General features: G+C 32.6%; 1 protein-coding gene across 2 annotated transcripts in view; it reads right to left on the bottom strand.

The window, feature by feature from the left end:
• Positions 1-362: 362 nt before the first annotated feature.
• Kif18a (kinesin family member 18A) overlaps positions 363-16,012 on the bottom strand; it is a 72,829-nt gene continuing 57,179 nt past the window's right edge. The window contains exons 14-17 of one of the 2 annotated variants that reach the window (XM_027936552.2): positions 12,189-12,630; positions 11,344-11,451; positions 3,729-3,838; positions 363-939 (exon numbers count right to left, since the gene is read on the bottom strand). In XM_027936552.2, the coding sequence (XP_027792353.1) occupies positions 857-939; positions 3,729-3,838; positions 11,344-11,451; positions 12,189-12,630 (743 nt within the window). In that variant the 3' untranslated portion in view covers positions 363-856. Of the gene's footprint in view, positions 940-3,728; positions 3,900-11,343; positions 11,452-12,188; positions 12,631-16,012 lie in introns of those variants that run through there. The other variant, XM_071617122.1, reaches the window with a different exon arrangement.

Below are 16,012 nucleotides of genomic sequence, written 5' to 3'. Positions count from 1 at the left end.
GCTGTTTGCTTTAGTGTAAAGGTTTCTATGCTACACAAAAGTTCACTCAACTAAATATTTGTTGTAGTGAGCAGAAAAACAGGCCAAACAAAGCAGGTAAATAGATTATCTAAGTTGTAACTCCATGTAATTCCTATAGCAGCAAGTATAAATAACTATTTTCTCATTATTTTCAGAGTTGGCTCTCATACAATATACCTTGATCTCATCTGAAACACAAATTTACAAAATTCACACTTTATATAAAATAATTTAGTAAGGGGAAGTAATGAGATACAAAAATCAAATACTTTAAAATCTACTTCTTTAATATATAAAATAGCAAAGAACAATAAAATATTTAATTCACAATGACCATTTAAATATTATTTACAACAACCTTATCAGCACAAATATCTACATTTGTACAAAGTATTTTCAGAAAAAAAGTTATATGTGAGTAAAATAATGTATGAAACATAATAGAAGACTAAATACATCTTGGACCATAATTTTATTTATTCTAAATTTGCCTTATTTTAAAAAAACTATAAGGATAATTTAACTCTCTATTGTTTTCTAAAATGTCCTAATCAACTTGTTGTAGCACAGTAGAACTAAACTGCTGCCAAACTGATTTAGGGATTTTAAAGAATAACAAATATTTCAAAAACCTAAAACTTTTGTTGACATTTTATATTTATTTAAAGTACAAAAGAAGAAAACAAAGTCTCTTTTTTTTTGCTTGCTGAAGAAATTTGAGTAAACAGCTATATAGATGATTTTGTTTCAAAGACTTTAAGTACATTTTAAAGGATTCTGACACTTATAAAAAAATAGATGTGATCAATTTCATTTCCCTTGATTTCAAAGTGACTTATCTCAGATTTCCTTTCGAAATGTTTCTTCCAAATTTTCTAACCATGTTTGAATTTACTTTATAGATGTTTCTTTTATACCCTAGAGAAAAATAAAACAATGGATAAATAAAGTGAAAGTATCATTTAAAAAGTTTTCACTATTCATTCAACTTTTATTAAAAATTAAGTCACTGAATACACTTATTTCATTCACTTTGTTTTCTTCTCACTGATGAAAGGCCATTGCTATAGGGATTTGCTGCTTTCTTTCTCGTATAATCAATTTTTAGAAAATCTTTATTTCCCCAAAGCTTTTAAACTTCCAAGTCTTTGCATCTTGTACTTTCTTTTAAATTATTTTTTTTATTTATATATGACAGTGGAATGCAATACAATTCTTATTACATATATAGAGCACAATTTTAAACATCTCTGGTTGTATACAAAGTATATTCACACCAATTTTTGTCTTTATACATGTACTTTGAATAATAATGTCCATCACATTCCACCATCATTTCTTACCCCTTATCCCCTCCATTCCCCTCCCACCCGTCTGCGCTATCTAGAGTTTGTTTATTCTAATGGCCTGCTTCAGATCCCTTAACCCCCAACCCCCTTTTCCTTTTACTATCACCCTTCAAATTGATTTTATCTACTATGCCCATTCTTCTGGGTCTTTATCTGCCTTTACAATGATACCATACTCAGCAAAGTGTTGTTATAATAGGGTGTCACTGATTTTTGAGATCAGTCTAGTTATTTATTTATTTTTTTGGGTTACATTTGGTTTTAGTTCTAGAGGCATTTATTTTCTTGACATTATTTCTTGGGAAAATTCTTTTTAAGAAGTTGATTCTACAACCAAATAATAAACTTATGAAAATTTTCAAATCATAGAAATTGGTTTTTCTAGGATACCTATTATCAAAGAATGGATTAAATAGCTCATATTTAAAGAGAAGTAAGCCAGGTGCAGTGGCACATACCTGTAAATCCCAGCTGAGGCAGGAGGATTGTGAGTTCAAAGCCAGCCTCAGCAATTGTGAGGTGCTATGCAACTCAGTAAGACCCTGTCTCTAAATAAAATACAAAATAGGGCTGAGGATGTGGCTCAGTGGTTGAGTGTCCCTGAGGTCAATCCCCAGTGCCCAAAAAATAAAAAAATAAAGAGGAGTATTTTTTTTTTTTTTGAAAACTACTATAGAAGAAAAAAGTAGGAGATCATACTAAACTATAGTACTCACCAAAAAGGAAAAAAAATATTTAACCTAGATTTTAAAAAGTATCGATTGTTAAGGATAATGGAACACTTAGAGATATTCATTTATAAGATAGTATTTCATATACATTAGAATATCTAAGTGAAAATGCCCAAGTAGGTATCAGAAATTTCTAGAAAAGTAATAATTGCTTTCTTTAGAATTTTTATTTGGGTTTTTTAACTATCAGCATTAAAAAAAAAAAAAAAAAAGGGCCATCAATGAGAAAGAAAGCAACTACTTTTAACCGAACAGTTAGAGAAATCCATAAATCTGTAAATCTCAGCAAGGATTTACAGGTGTGTGCCAACACACCTGGCTCACTTTTCTTTAAATAAGAGCTATTTGGTAAGTATACTAGAAAAAACAAATTTCTATAATTTGAGAATTTTCGTAAATTTATTATTTGGTTATAGAATCAACTTCTTAAAAAGAGTTTTTTCCAGGAGACAAACAGAGCAGAATACACTTAACACCAACTCAAACACCCACTGTTAAGCCCAGCATGTTAAACCAAATAATCACAGTAAACTTTCCATTTAGGTACCTTACTGTCTGATTTTTTTTTTAACTTGCATAAAGAACATTTCCATTAAACTTAAGGTAAGCATACAGAAATAAGCATTTGTCAAAGTTACAATTGAGAATTTTTATGACTCTAACCAAAGAGCATTAACAGAAAAAAGCAACAATAGCTTTCATGCTATTCACAGAAAAAAACCTCATTATTTCACAAGACTCCTTTAAGTTCCAAACGTAAGTTCCTTTAGAGAAAACAAATCAAACTGGGTCTTAATTGATTTTTTTTTTTTTTTTTTTTTTTACAGGTCCTAGCACCAGGTGAGTGCTTAGTAAATAAATATTTTCTGAATGCAGTCTTAAGAACTGTAGTGCAGAGAGAGGTCTGGACATCATGGCTGAGAATCTGGCTGGCACAACACACCTCTAGTTCAATCAAAGGGCTCCAGTTACCATGGACTCATGTCATTCCCATATGTAGTTGTGAAAATATAGTCACCTTCATTACTATCTTTTACGATTTGCCAATGAGAGTTAGAATGTGATTTTAACTAGGTACAAACTGGAGCCTTTACACTAATTACACAAATAAGTATATCTATTATTATTATTTTTTAAATAATACCTTTATTTTATTTATTTATTTTTATGTGGTGCTGAGGATTGAACCCAGGGCCTCGAATGTGCTAGACGAGCGCTCTATCACTGAGCCACAATCCCAGCCCATCTATTGTTTTTAATAAGAAAAAAAGTTCAAGGGGTAATCATTTATTTATAAAATATAATTAATTAACTTATAACTAATTCAGCAATAAGAGGCACTATAGATAACAAAAAGGATTTAGAATGCAAAGTTGGGGGGTCTGGTTCTGAGTTCCGGCTCCATCATAATAAAATCTGTTTGAATTTGGAAAGGTGGTTTACATTTTGTACCTTAAGTTTCCTTATCTGTAACGTGTGGATAATCACACTTGTTTTCCATATAATAAAGATGATAAGTAGTAGTACATAAAAGGGGATTTTAAAGAGAACATTGTTAAAAAAAAAGCAAACTACTTACTACATGTATGCTAGACAATTAAATATCAAATTAAGAGCTGTGACATACCCGTTGTAGGTCTGTTTTCTTGTGAGAGTGTATTACTTGAATTATCTTGTCGAATGCGCTTGGCAAATCCATGATTTTCTTCAGCAGTTAATGGAATATTTGATGTGGAACTTGAGGGGAAAAGTTTTTATTTAAGTAAATTTTATATTTTTTTACGTTGAAATTCACGTTCTATATGAAACAATAATAAAGTAAATCAAATACAGAAATATTAAGTTGCAAAATCCCACAGAAGTAACTAAAGGCACTAAAAACATTTTTGGCTTACAGAGAAATCTAGTTGTGTGTGACTTTAATGATGTTTATTCAGTTATAATTGTGGGTGTAAGTAAGAATTTCGTACCAAAATATTTCCGGTATGCTGTGCTGAAATACTAGTAAGCACTGCTAATTCAAAGTGTAGAGGTAAGTAGTGCATGGTGACAATGGGTGAAAAGCTAAGCTCTTACTGCTAATTTGAAGCAAGAACCTTAACCAGGGGAACATAAATACCTGAGATTATCTGTAAACCTGTTTTTAAATCAAAACATAACTACAAATTATAATAAATTTAAAACTGTATTAGGTCATTCCAATGACAGATATTGGAATGAATTCCCTATTTGCATTTGTTCATCCTCAAAAATTTTACCAGCCTTACATTGTTATTGGGCTGAATTCTAACTCAAATTTAGTTGATATATTATTAAACACACATCATAACCTGTGTTATAGGTTATACAAATAAGGCACAATTCCTGTCCTTAAAACTTATACAATGGACATAAAATGGGGATGAGGAAAAAAAAGACAAATACTTGAAGTAATATAAGGTAGAATAAAGAAAAACAGTGCTAAAGTTTTTAGACTTAAAGGAGCTATGGATTTTTTAGATATGGTAAGTTTAATAAGGGTTCTTAAAAATACAATCCTACCCCAACTGATTCAAATGTATGAACTGCCAAGATCATTGTAATGTCATGTGTAGCTAATAAAAGAAAAAAATACAATCCTTAGCTAGGCATGTGACACATGCCTGTAATCCCAGAGATTCAAGGTAGGATGACTGTAAATTAGAGGCCAGCCTCAGCAACTCAGCAAGGCACTAAACAATTTAGTGAGACCCTGTATCAAAAATAAAAATAAAAAGCAAAGGGGGATGTGGCTCAGTGTTTAAGTGCCCCTGGGTTTAATGCCTGGTACCAAAAAGCAAACAAACAAACAAACAAAAAAAACCAAAAGACCCCCCAAACCCCCCAATACTCACTCTAGAGAGTATTAATTGAAATTTAACAGGCTAGGGGCTTTGGTGGGTGATAAACACCCCTTTTCTATAGTAATTCAAATAAGCGAATTTTAGGAATTTTTTTTTACTAATATATACCATTTTACAAATTGATGCTAATTTGATTGTCAACTGTATTAATGATTGGGAACTTCTCTTTAAGACAATAACTTACTCTTCCAGCAATTTCAATTGTGGTAAATTGGTGTGAGTGTATGTTTGTGGAACAGGGAGAAATAGTGGTATGCTCATTGCAAATAGTCAGAAATACCAATTTAATAAGATAGCAAAGAAAAATAGCCTGGCTTCTGAGAACACTGATGAAGAGAAAAATATTCAACTGAAATACCTCAAATTTATACAATGCCTGAGAAAACTGATTATGGTATTCATAATGCTGATTATACCTACTGTGTGAAAAAATGTGAACGATATAAAACAAAAATTATGCAATGAAGTACTAATGTTATACAAATAAATTCAATTATCAAAAAATTTCATTCCCAAATGGTGTTAAAGTTACTGTAAATCAAGCATAGTGGTGCATGCCTGTAATCCCAGTGGCTGGCAAAACTGAGGCAAGAGGACTGCAGGTTCAAAGACAGCCTCAGTAACTTAGTGAGGCCCTGTCTCAAAATAAAAAATTAAAAGGGCTGGGGACTTGGTTCAGTGGTAAAGCTCCTTTGGGTTCCATCCCCAGTTAGCAGCCCCCCACCCAAAGTTACTACAATTCTGTTTTGAATAGTAAACACTTTAAAAAAAAAAATGTCACTGGTTATTTTTGATTAGAGATACTATTCTCTACAATTTGTGTTAAAGTCATCTTTATTATTTGATGATTCTTTACTTTGGCTAGTTCCAGGACCTTACATTTCTACCTACAGCATGTACTTATTTGAAAATCAAACTTTTGAATAAATCTATTAGACTAAATCTCATATTTCTAGGACTGAAATCCAAACCTAATAAAAATATTTTGTATATTTATACATAAGTCAAGAACACTCAAACATATTTGGGATTATATAAAATAGTTAATGAATTAAATGTTTATTATTTAGATCTGGGCAACTTAGTAAGAATCTACTGCAAAGAAAAAAAAAAAAAAGGCTGGAGATGTAGCACAGTGTCCCTGGGTTCTATTCGCAATAATGTACCCAAAGTTTATCATTTATAATTCATATCATAAATAAAAGACTTAAAATTGCTATGAGTGTAAATACAAATTATGTTAAATATGATATTGAGAAGACATCCAGAGTCTTCCAATATATTTCTATAACTAAAACTTCAGAATTAATCTTCTGCTTCTTTACATATATAGTACTATTTAGTAAACAATATATATCATAATCTTTCAGTTGAACTAATTTCTAGTTAGAATTATGAGATATCTTTCTAAAAACACTAAAAAGGAATAACAAGTGTGAGGCCATTTTTGGGTATAAAATAAATAAATAAACATGAAGATTTCCTTCTTCAGTTTTTAAAACCATATTAGAATATATACACACCTACATATGTATATAAAGATGCTAAGTGGAAAATACCAGAGTTTATTACTCTCAAGCTCATGTAGCTTTAATTGAGGAAAAGGAAGATTAAAAAAAAGTAATTATGTACATTTCTAGCATTAATCTCTTCTAACCTTAGTTAATGGCAGGATCTAATTATTTGTACCAGAGGGAATGTAATAAAGTAGTTAATAGGATATGAGAAATCGAGTTACTTTCTTTACATGTCCTTTAATGTGATTTCATAATATGAGTTGCTCATGTCTTTTAACTCATCTAAAACCACTCCAAACACACAGGTCACATACCTAGACATTTCTTGAAAAATCATGTGATTTGGTAATGACTATGTTTACATTTTAAGATTATTCTTAGATTTTAGTAAACACAACAGAGCATGTTACCAGTAAAGAACCAGAAAATTTAACATTAATGAATAGAATGAAAGACAAAATTGACATAATACAAATTAGTGATAAAATGGATGAAACAGATGATGACAGCTAGCTAGGCTTATTCATGAAGTGGCTGACTTGAATAAATGAGCTACACTAATTGCATAATTCAAATTTGTCCCTTAGCAAAATATAGTAAGTAGTTGATCCTTAGCTACAGAGTATCATTCCAGGACCGCAGTGGATGCCTGAAATCATGGATCATACTGATTCCAATACATGCTATTTTTCCTTATACATACATATACATGATAAATTTCTTTCTTTTCTTCTTCTTTTTTTTTTTTTTTTAAGGAGGCAATTTACATCTTCTCTTTGGCATATCGAATTGCCAGCATCATTGCTTTTTTGCTTCTAGCCAACTGTTAAGTAAAACAAGGGGAATTTGAAAAACAAGTACTGTGATACCAGGAGAGTCGATCTGATAACAAGGTAGCTACTAAGTGGCTAACAGGCATGCAGCATATGCCATATTGATATGGTGGGTAAACTGGGTGCTTCACGAAGTGAGAAAGAGTGCAAGATTTCATCATGCTACCAGAATGGCATACAAGTTATAACTTATTGTTAACTTCTGAAATTTTCTACTTAATATTTTCAGACTTTGGTTCAGTGTAACTGAAACCATATGTAAGGGAGCACTACTGCACAAAATTTTAAGTGTCATGGACAGTCAGAGACATTCAAGACAAATCAACCCATAAATTTTAAATTTACACATTTCAGGGGTCTTCAGCACTTTGCTTTGAAGCTGCAAGAACAGATCCTAAATTCACCTATTAGAAGATACTCTGAGAATCATGAATAAGTATGCTATTTGTATATTTGTTTCCTGTAGCCTAGATGACAACAGGTCTATGGTAGAAAACAGAAAATTTAAAAGACTTATTTTAAGGCCTTCCACTTTCCTCCCCACAATAACATGGCAAAGAAAGAGGTAAAGTCTCACTAAGTGGCTCTACAGGGTCTCAGCCTTAATAAGTTGCTGAGGCTGGTTTTTAAACTTGTAATCCTCCAGTCTCAGCCTCCCAAGCCACTGGGATTATGGGTGTGCACCACTGCACCTGGCTCCATCTTTCTTTCCTTTTGTGCATCAGTTTGAATATTTTTCTATACATCTATCTTCTAACTCAATAATACTATCTTTTTGCTATGATTGATTTGTTCAACTGATTTATTGAGTTCTTAATTTTGCTAAATTCTCTTTTTAATTCCAAACTACTCATCCGATTCATTTTAAGAGAATCCAGTTCTTGATAATTTTTCTCTTATCTACTTTATTGAAATTAATCATAGCTAAAATTTTAAAGTTCTTGTTTGAAAATTTCACTCTGTACATCATTTATGCATCATTCCCTCTTATTTTTCCCCCTTCTTCTTGACTTTCAGTCAGTTAGTTGTGTCTCCTGGCAAACTATAATTTTTGTTTAAATGCCAAACACATATGAAAAGCTGTAGAGGTTCTGGATAATATTCTTCCAGAAATATTAAAATTTTCTGTTGTCGAGAAGGAAGAGAAGAGAGATATTACATTGATCTAAGTAAGGAATGAGATGATCTAAGGTCTGTTTCAGCCTTACGAGAACTGTTCTATTTCTAGTTTGTCTTACTAATAGCCCTTCAAGAATCTTAAGTAAAATCTTGGGTGTTTGATAGGACCTCCTCTTCATTATGTTCCCTGAACTCTAATTCTTCTGTTGTAGCTCTGTAAAAATATCAAAATTCTGCTAACACTTTAGTCTCATAGCAGTTACTTTCAGCTTGGTTTCTTGGTTGGCCTCTTACTCCAGAGTTAAGAACTTGGCAAACCTTGAGGGCAAAAGCTGAAGAGTGATTTTGTTTCCCTAGTTCAGTGAGACTGTTAATAACTCTAAGCTTCCATTATCCGTTTGGCCTCTATGAGTTAGGCCATGAATTCACAAGTAGTAAATGGAGGAAAAGGAGCAGAGAAAGTTTCTCTCTCTAGAACCTGTTAGCCCTTTCCTTAGGACCTTGGACCCTCAAGTCCTGGCTGCCTTGGTTGTTTTCCAGTGCCTTCGAGCAGCTGTTAGTTATACTTTATCCAGCTTTAAAAACTGTAAAACATTTGTAATTGTTTTTGATGGGTGGCTTGGTCTGACACAAGCTACAGTGACATAGCCAGAAACAGTAGCCTTTCCACTTCATTATAGGTTAGTCATATATCATAATCCAGTAAGATAATATAATTCTAGGATTAAAGAAATTCAGTAATGTTTAAGAGGACAAATAATGAAATGAGTAAAAAATTGCAACTAGAAGAAAAGTGAGAACTTAAGTGACGTTTTGAAAGCTGGGAGATTTTCAATTTATTTTTAATAATCTAAAAGATGGAACGCTTTATATAAATACCAAGTGAAATACTTGGGCTTCAGCAAGCTCTCCCTTCAAGTCTAATGCCTCGTTCAAAGTAATTTTCCATAAGTATGCTTAAATATGACTTGACAGTCTAATTACAAAAAATAAGAAAGAGTTATAGGAAACAAAAGTATAAAGATTATCTTATTTGTTCTCTTATTGTCTAATTTTTTGAGTTCTTTGTATACTCTGGATATTAGGGCTCTATCTGAAGTGTGAGGAGTAAAGATTTGTTCCCAGGGTGTAGGCTCCCTATTTACCTCTCTTATTGTTTCTTTTGCTGAGAAAAAACTTTTTAGTTTGATTAAGTCCCATTTGTTGATTCTAGTTATTAACTTTTGTGCTATGGGTGTCCTATTGAGGAATTTGGAGCCCGACCCCACCGACTGTAGATCGTAGCCAACTTTTTCTTCTATCAGACGGCGCGTCTCTGATTTGATATCAAGCTCCTTGATCCATTTTGAATTCACTTTTGTGCATGGCGAGAGAAAGGGATTCAGTTTCATTTTGTTGCATATGGATTTCCAGTTTTCCCAGCACCATTTGTTGAAGATGCTATCCTTCCTCCATTGCATGTTTTTAGCCCCTTTATCAAATATAAGAAAGTTGTAGTTTTGTGGATTGGTTTCTGTGTCCTCTATTCTGTACCATTGGTCCACCCGTCTGTTTTGGTACCAGTACCATGCTGTTTTTGTTACTATTGCTCTGTAGTATAGTTTGAAGTCTGGTATCGCTATACCGCCTGATTCACACTTCCTGCTTAGCATTGTTTTTGCTATTCTGGGTCTTTTATTTTTCCATATGAATTTCATGATTGCTTTCTCTATTTCTACAAGAAATGCCGTTGGGATTTTGATTGGCATTGCATTAAACCTATAGAGAACTTTTACAAACAACCCAATCAACAAATGGGCCAAGGACCTGAACAGACACTTCTCAGAGGAGGACATACAGTCAATCAACAAGTACATGAAAAAATGTTCAACATCTCTAGCTGTCAGAGAAATGCAAATCAAAACTACCCTAAGATACCATCTCACTCCAGTAAGATTGGCAGCCATTAAGAAGTCAAACAACAACAAGTGATGGCGAGGATGTGGGGAAAAGGGTACACTTGTACATTGCTGGTGGGACTGCAGATCGGTGCAGCCAATTTGGAAAGCAGTATGGAGATTTCTTGGAAAGTTGGGAATGGAGCCACCATTTGACCCAGCTATTCCCCTTCTTGGTCTATTCCCTAAAGACCTAAAAAGGGCATGCTACAGGGACACTGCTACATCGATGTTCATAGCAGCACAGTTCACAATAGCAAGACTGTGGAACCAACCTAGATGCCCTTCAATAGACGAATGGATAAAAAAAATGTGGCATTTATACACAATGGAGTATTACTCTGCATTAAAAAATGACAAAATCATAGAATTTACAGGGAAATGGATGGCATTAGAGCAGATTATGCTAAGTGAAGCTAGCCAATTCCTAAAAAATAAATGCCAAATGTCTTCTTTGATATAAGGAGAGTAACTAAGAACAGAGTAGGGACGAAGAGCAGGAGAAGAAGATTAACATTTAACAGGGATGAGAGGTGGGAGGGAAAGGGAGAGAGAAGGGAAATTGCATGGTAATGGAAGGAGACCCTCAGGGTTATACAGTGGAGGAGGTAGAGAGAGAGGAGGGGAGGGGAGGGGGGAGGGTGGAGGACGGGAAAGGCAGCAGAGCACAACAGACACTAGTATGGCAATTTGTAAATCAATGGATGTGTAACTGATGTGATTCTGCAATCTGGGTATGGGGTAAAGGTGGGAGTTCATAACCCACTTGAATCAAAGTGTGGAATATGATATGTCAAGAAATTTGTAATGTTTTGAACAACCCACAATAAAAAATTAAAAAAAAAAAATAAAACACAATGATAAATCAAGTAAATACCAAAAAAAAAAAAAAAAAAAAAAAAAAAAAATTAAGATTATCTTATAGAGACCGAACCAGTTTATGCTTAATCATACCTTATTAGTTTCCGTTTCTTTTTGGCAGCAGCAGTCATTGCCATGTAAGAGGGCATTATACTTGATATAGGCACAGAATTCTTAGCTGAGAACGAAGAAGGGTCAAGTCTGTATATTAAATATTTGGGGGGAAAAAAGAGAGAGAGAGAGAATAAGCTTGCTTTATATTATGAAGAAAAGGGGGATATACTTTCAGAAACCATTTGATAGATATATAAAGGAAAACATTCCTCTACACTACAAAATTCCCCTCACATGCCCTGGGATTTTCTTCTTTTTTAAACCCACGGGTAGAGTCATTACTAAGAAATTTCTGTTTTCCCTACAGTATAGAAAGGCAAAGTTATTTTCCTTCCCATATTTACATTGAGTGTGATGATGCAGATGAATATTTATGCAGAGGAAATACAGTCAATGATACCTTGACTACTTCAGAGTAAGCTGAGGTTTGAAAAATGTGGGAAAAAAAAACAGTGAAATTTCCTTTAGTGAAGACATTAATGAGTAATAGCAAACATGGTAATACCCCAGTAATGGCTTATGTTATGTAACTTTGGAATATAAAGAACAAACTAAATATATTTTAAAGTCTTTTTTATCTTAATGAGGATCAATCAATTTAAGACATCAAATTTAAGACTTTAAAATATTGTTAGTGGATTTATATTCAGAAAAATATTTAAGGTTTCAAGTAAATAAAACATTGTTTTATAATCAAGATAGCACACCTGGTCATCCATGAAATAAACTTCAAATATAGCTAATGATGAAAAAAGGAAGATAATAGTTTCAGGGCTACATATAAAATAAAACAAAAGAATAGGAAAATATTCTTTTCTTCATACCTTTGTAAAGTGTTTTTGTTTGGTAGTGATTCCTGTTCAGGTAATTTATTCTTTAAGTTCCGGGTATCTTCACATATAGTAAAAGTAGAGTCCAAATCCTCCTGTCTTTGTTCTATTCTCCTCTTAAAAGGGCTATCTACTTCACACAGCACTTTTAGTGAATTATCACTGTTTATATTTGAGCTGCTGGCTTGAAAACTTTTAGTATGTGATGATGGTTTTATTAAGGTCACTGGAGATGGATTTTGCAAAGTTTTTCTACAGTCTTCCGGAGTATACACAATAGGTTGAAGCTCTTTGCTGAGAGAATCATTAAGCTGTATACTTTCAGACAGTGCAGACTTCTGAGTATGTTTTGCTTTTGAGGGAGAAGGCATTAATTTTCTGCGAGTTCTTTTTTGTGGAGTAATTTTAAGCAGATTAGATTCACTTGAAGATGCATCTGTTCAATAAAATTGAAAAGTTTAATGATGTTACCTACATAGTTTTCTAATAATCCCATTCATTTAAAAAAAAAATCATTAATAAAAGTATTCTTCACCAGTTGATAAAAACATAAAAGAAAATAAGTTAGAAAGGAAGAAAATATGGTTTAATGCTAAAAACTTTAAATAAAATTAATAAACTCACTATTTTCAACCAAATCCAACAATTCATAAGCAATTTCCAGCTTCATGTCTAACTTGGGTTTAAGATAGAATGGCAGTAACCAATAAAATCCCAGGTAAATTAAATAAATATATCTCTTATGATGTCAGGTACATAGCTAATTATTCATTCTACTTGGTTTATTTGTCTCTAGTCTTATAAAACTCACAGATTTAGAAAAGTTAGCTTTAATATCAAAGATAAATGAACATAATTTGAAGAGTTCACAGTATTTTAACTCTTACCACTCTGAAAAAGCAATTACTCTAAAACATCAAGAAGGCCCCAAGTTTGATAAGCTTTTTTTCAGTCATATCCTACAACTTCTACAGCTTTTCAATTTTACATTTTACTACATACTTCTTCTTTCTCCATCCAATAAATATATTTGCTTCTCTACTTTATCTTCTTATCCATATTTTATCTTAATTTTGGTTGTTTCATGATGCATGACATGAAGCACCTTTGTTTGGAGTATACCACTCATGAAACAGATTATAATATGCTATTTCTGTCAACGTTTTTAAATCATGAAGTAAAATTCCCAATTGGTTACATTTGCTTTACTATATAATATTAACTTACACAACACTGAAAACAGAATAGGGGTTATTTCAATAGAGCAATTCAAAATTTCCACCAAGTTAAAAAATACACGTATAGCAATCACCAGTAAGTACATGCATTATTCTCATGTTAGTTGACAATAGGCTCTACTATGGCAAGGTTGACAATTACCCTCTAGGAAATACAATTTAAAAACAGGAAGAAAAATATGATCTCTGTTCTATTAAGGAATTTTACTTTTCTGAGAACTAGATAAATGAGATCTAGATCTTAAAATAATTTTCCACTCCCTTTAACATGACATTTGTCAAATTTTCCATTACCAGATATTTTTATACTAATGCTGCAGTGTAAAGACAGTTACTTTTCTCCACTGTGCTGCTACCACCAATTTGGTGGCTATTAATAGCTGGAAGATTAACTTCTTTTCCCATGAGAGGCAGCAGGGGTATGGAGGATAGAAAACTATATCGAGGATAGAGAACTGAATTGGGAGTCAGGAGACTTGAATTCTATTTCTGGATTCACCAACCATTCACTGAGTGACCTTGGGCAACTCACTTTAGCAGTGTGGGCATTAATACCTCCTAGGAAAAAAAGGGATACTATCTTTTTATGTACAGGGAATTTTCTAGGATTAGATGACAGAAACACTTAGGGTTCAAAAAAAGGCTTTAGAAATATAAGCTTCAGCTGTTAGCATTACTACTTTCACAGTGAATACGGTAATTCAGCTTCTAATAATTAAATCAAAAACAGTCATCTCTAAAACAATACTTTTAAACAAGGTCTCACTTTTATTTGATCAGATATTCAGTTTATCAAGGCTGATCATAGGTTGTAATAGAAAACAAAATTATTGCTCACACAAGCACATATAGGTGTTTTTTCAAATGCAGGTTTTATAACAACATTAAAAAATTTAGAACATAATGGAGCATGAAATCTTAAGGAATAAGATTTTTTTCTGGAAGAATTAATCTGAAGTGCTGACCCAGGATGGAAGGCCACTTTTTTCCTATTGTTACTAAAAAGAAAAAGCATGAAAATGGGGGTCTTGCACAAGACACTGAAAAAATATCCACAGGTCCTAGGGGATAATTTAACATACACTCAACATAATATTTGGTATGATCAGATTAACAATTTGTCACTAAAAAGAATAGTAATGTCACAATAGTATATCTCAGCTATAACTCTTCTCCTATATGATAAACTGCAGGAGAAACATGGAGATGAAATGTTAATATGAATTCACATATCACTGTTTTATTTGGCTTGGTAGAAGAGGAGCTATAGATATCAGTACATATAAAACAAAACATGAAGTGTTCTTTTCTTTTTATACTTTCAGTAATTAAATTTAGATAAAGCAATAAAAGAACATCATCATTTCAGGACTACTCAAAGACTGACTAGATGCTAAGAAAAGTTCAGGGGACAACCAGAGCAAACAAAACTTAAAGGCTTAAATAAAAATGAAACAGCCAAGCTGTTTAAAATGATAATAACCCCACTTGTTAATGAAAATAAAAACACAATCTTACATTTCACTCAGGATATAATTTCTAGAATATGTAAATAATATTTCTCTTTTAAGATAAGTATAGGAAAAAAATAAATAAAAAAATTTAAAAAAATTAAAAAAAAAATAAGTGTAGCTACTTTAAGAGGGAAAATATTGGGTTAGGGGCACTTATTGGCTGTAAAACTATCGGACATGCTAGGTCTATGCCTATAAAAGAGAGATGCTGTACTTTTCCATCAGAGAAAAGAGATGTATGGTAAATTTCCAGAAGAGCAGGCTTGAGGTAGATGTATAGATTCTCCTGATTCAGCTTGGGAAAATACTATCTAACAAAATTCCATAATTCTTGGGCTGACAGAATAGAAGTGATAAAGAAGGAAGCTGGAGGCAGATTGTAATTCCTTTAGAAAAGTTCCATAAAACAAGAATGGGAATTACATAGTGAGGCTATCAGCTGTCCTAGGACCCTAATAGATGATGGCAGCCAATGAAACATCCTAGCAGTGTGGTTATTACACAAAGGGGATAAGGAATTAAAAATACTTTGTTATAAACTTGTATAGAAAAGATTGGCAGTCATATGGGAGGACTAAGGAATTAGATCAGTACATAATATACTTAAGTATATATAAGAAGGAGTAGGCAGCAGTGTATCTTACAATTTTGAACAATTCTGCTGTTTCTACGTCATCTTTTGGGACTTTAAAACACTTGAACATATTGTAGGTGTACTGCATTTCTATTGCCCCGAGATAGTTATAATCCATAGGATGTAAAGGAATGAGACTTGTTAAAACGTCACTATTTTAAAGACAAGAGCATTGTTTTGTTTTTTTTTTTAAATGAAAGGAAAAAAAGTTAGTCAGTTATGGTGCAACAGCAAAAATCTAAGAGGACTGCACTTTCATAAAGGGAATTCATTGTTATTAGGCCATGTAACATGCAGGCATTGGGAGTATAGTAGTAAACAAGACAGCTATAAAGCTACATTTTTAACTGGAGAAGGGAGATATCAATCAATAAATTAATTAATATGGTGACAAATGAGTTGCAAATATGAGCTGGTGCAGTAGTACACACC

The sequence above is a fragment of the Marmota flaviventris genome, chromosome 9, assembly GCF_047511675.1.
Source record: "Marmota flaviventris isolate mMarFla1 chromosome 9, mMarFla1.hap1, whole genome shotgun sequence".
Lineage (NCBI taxonomy): Eukaryota > Metazoa > Chordata > Mammalia > Rodentia > Sciuridae > Marmota > Marmota flaviventris.
Note: the sequence above shows the minus strand (reverse complement) of the source record. Positions and strands in the feature narration are given on the sequence as shown.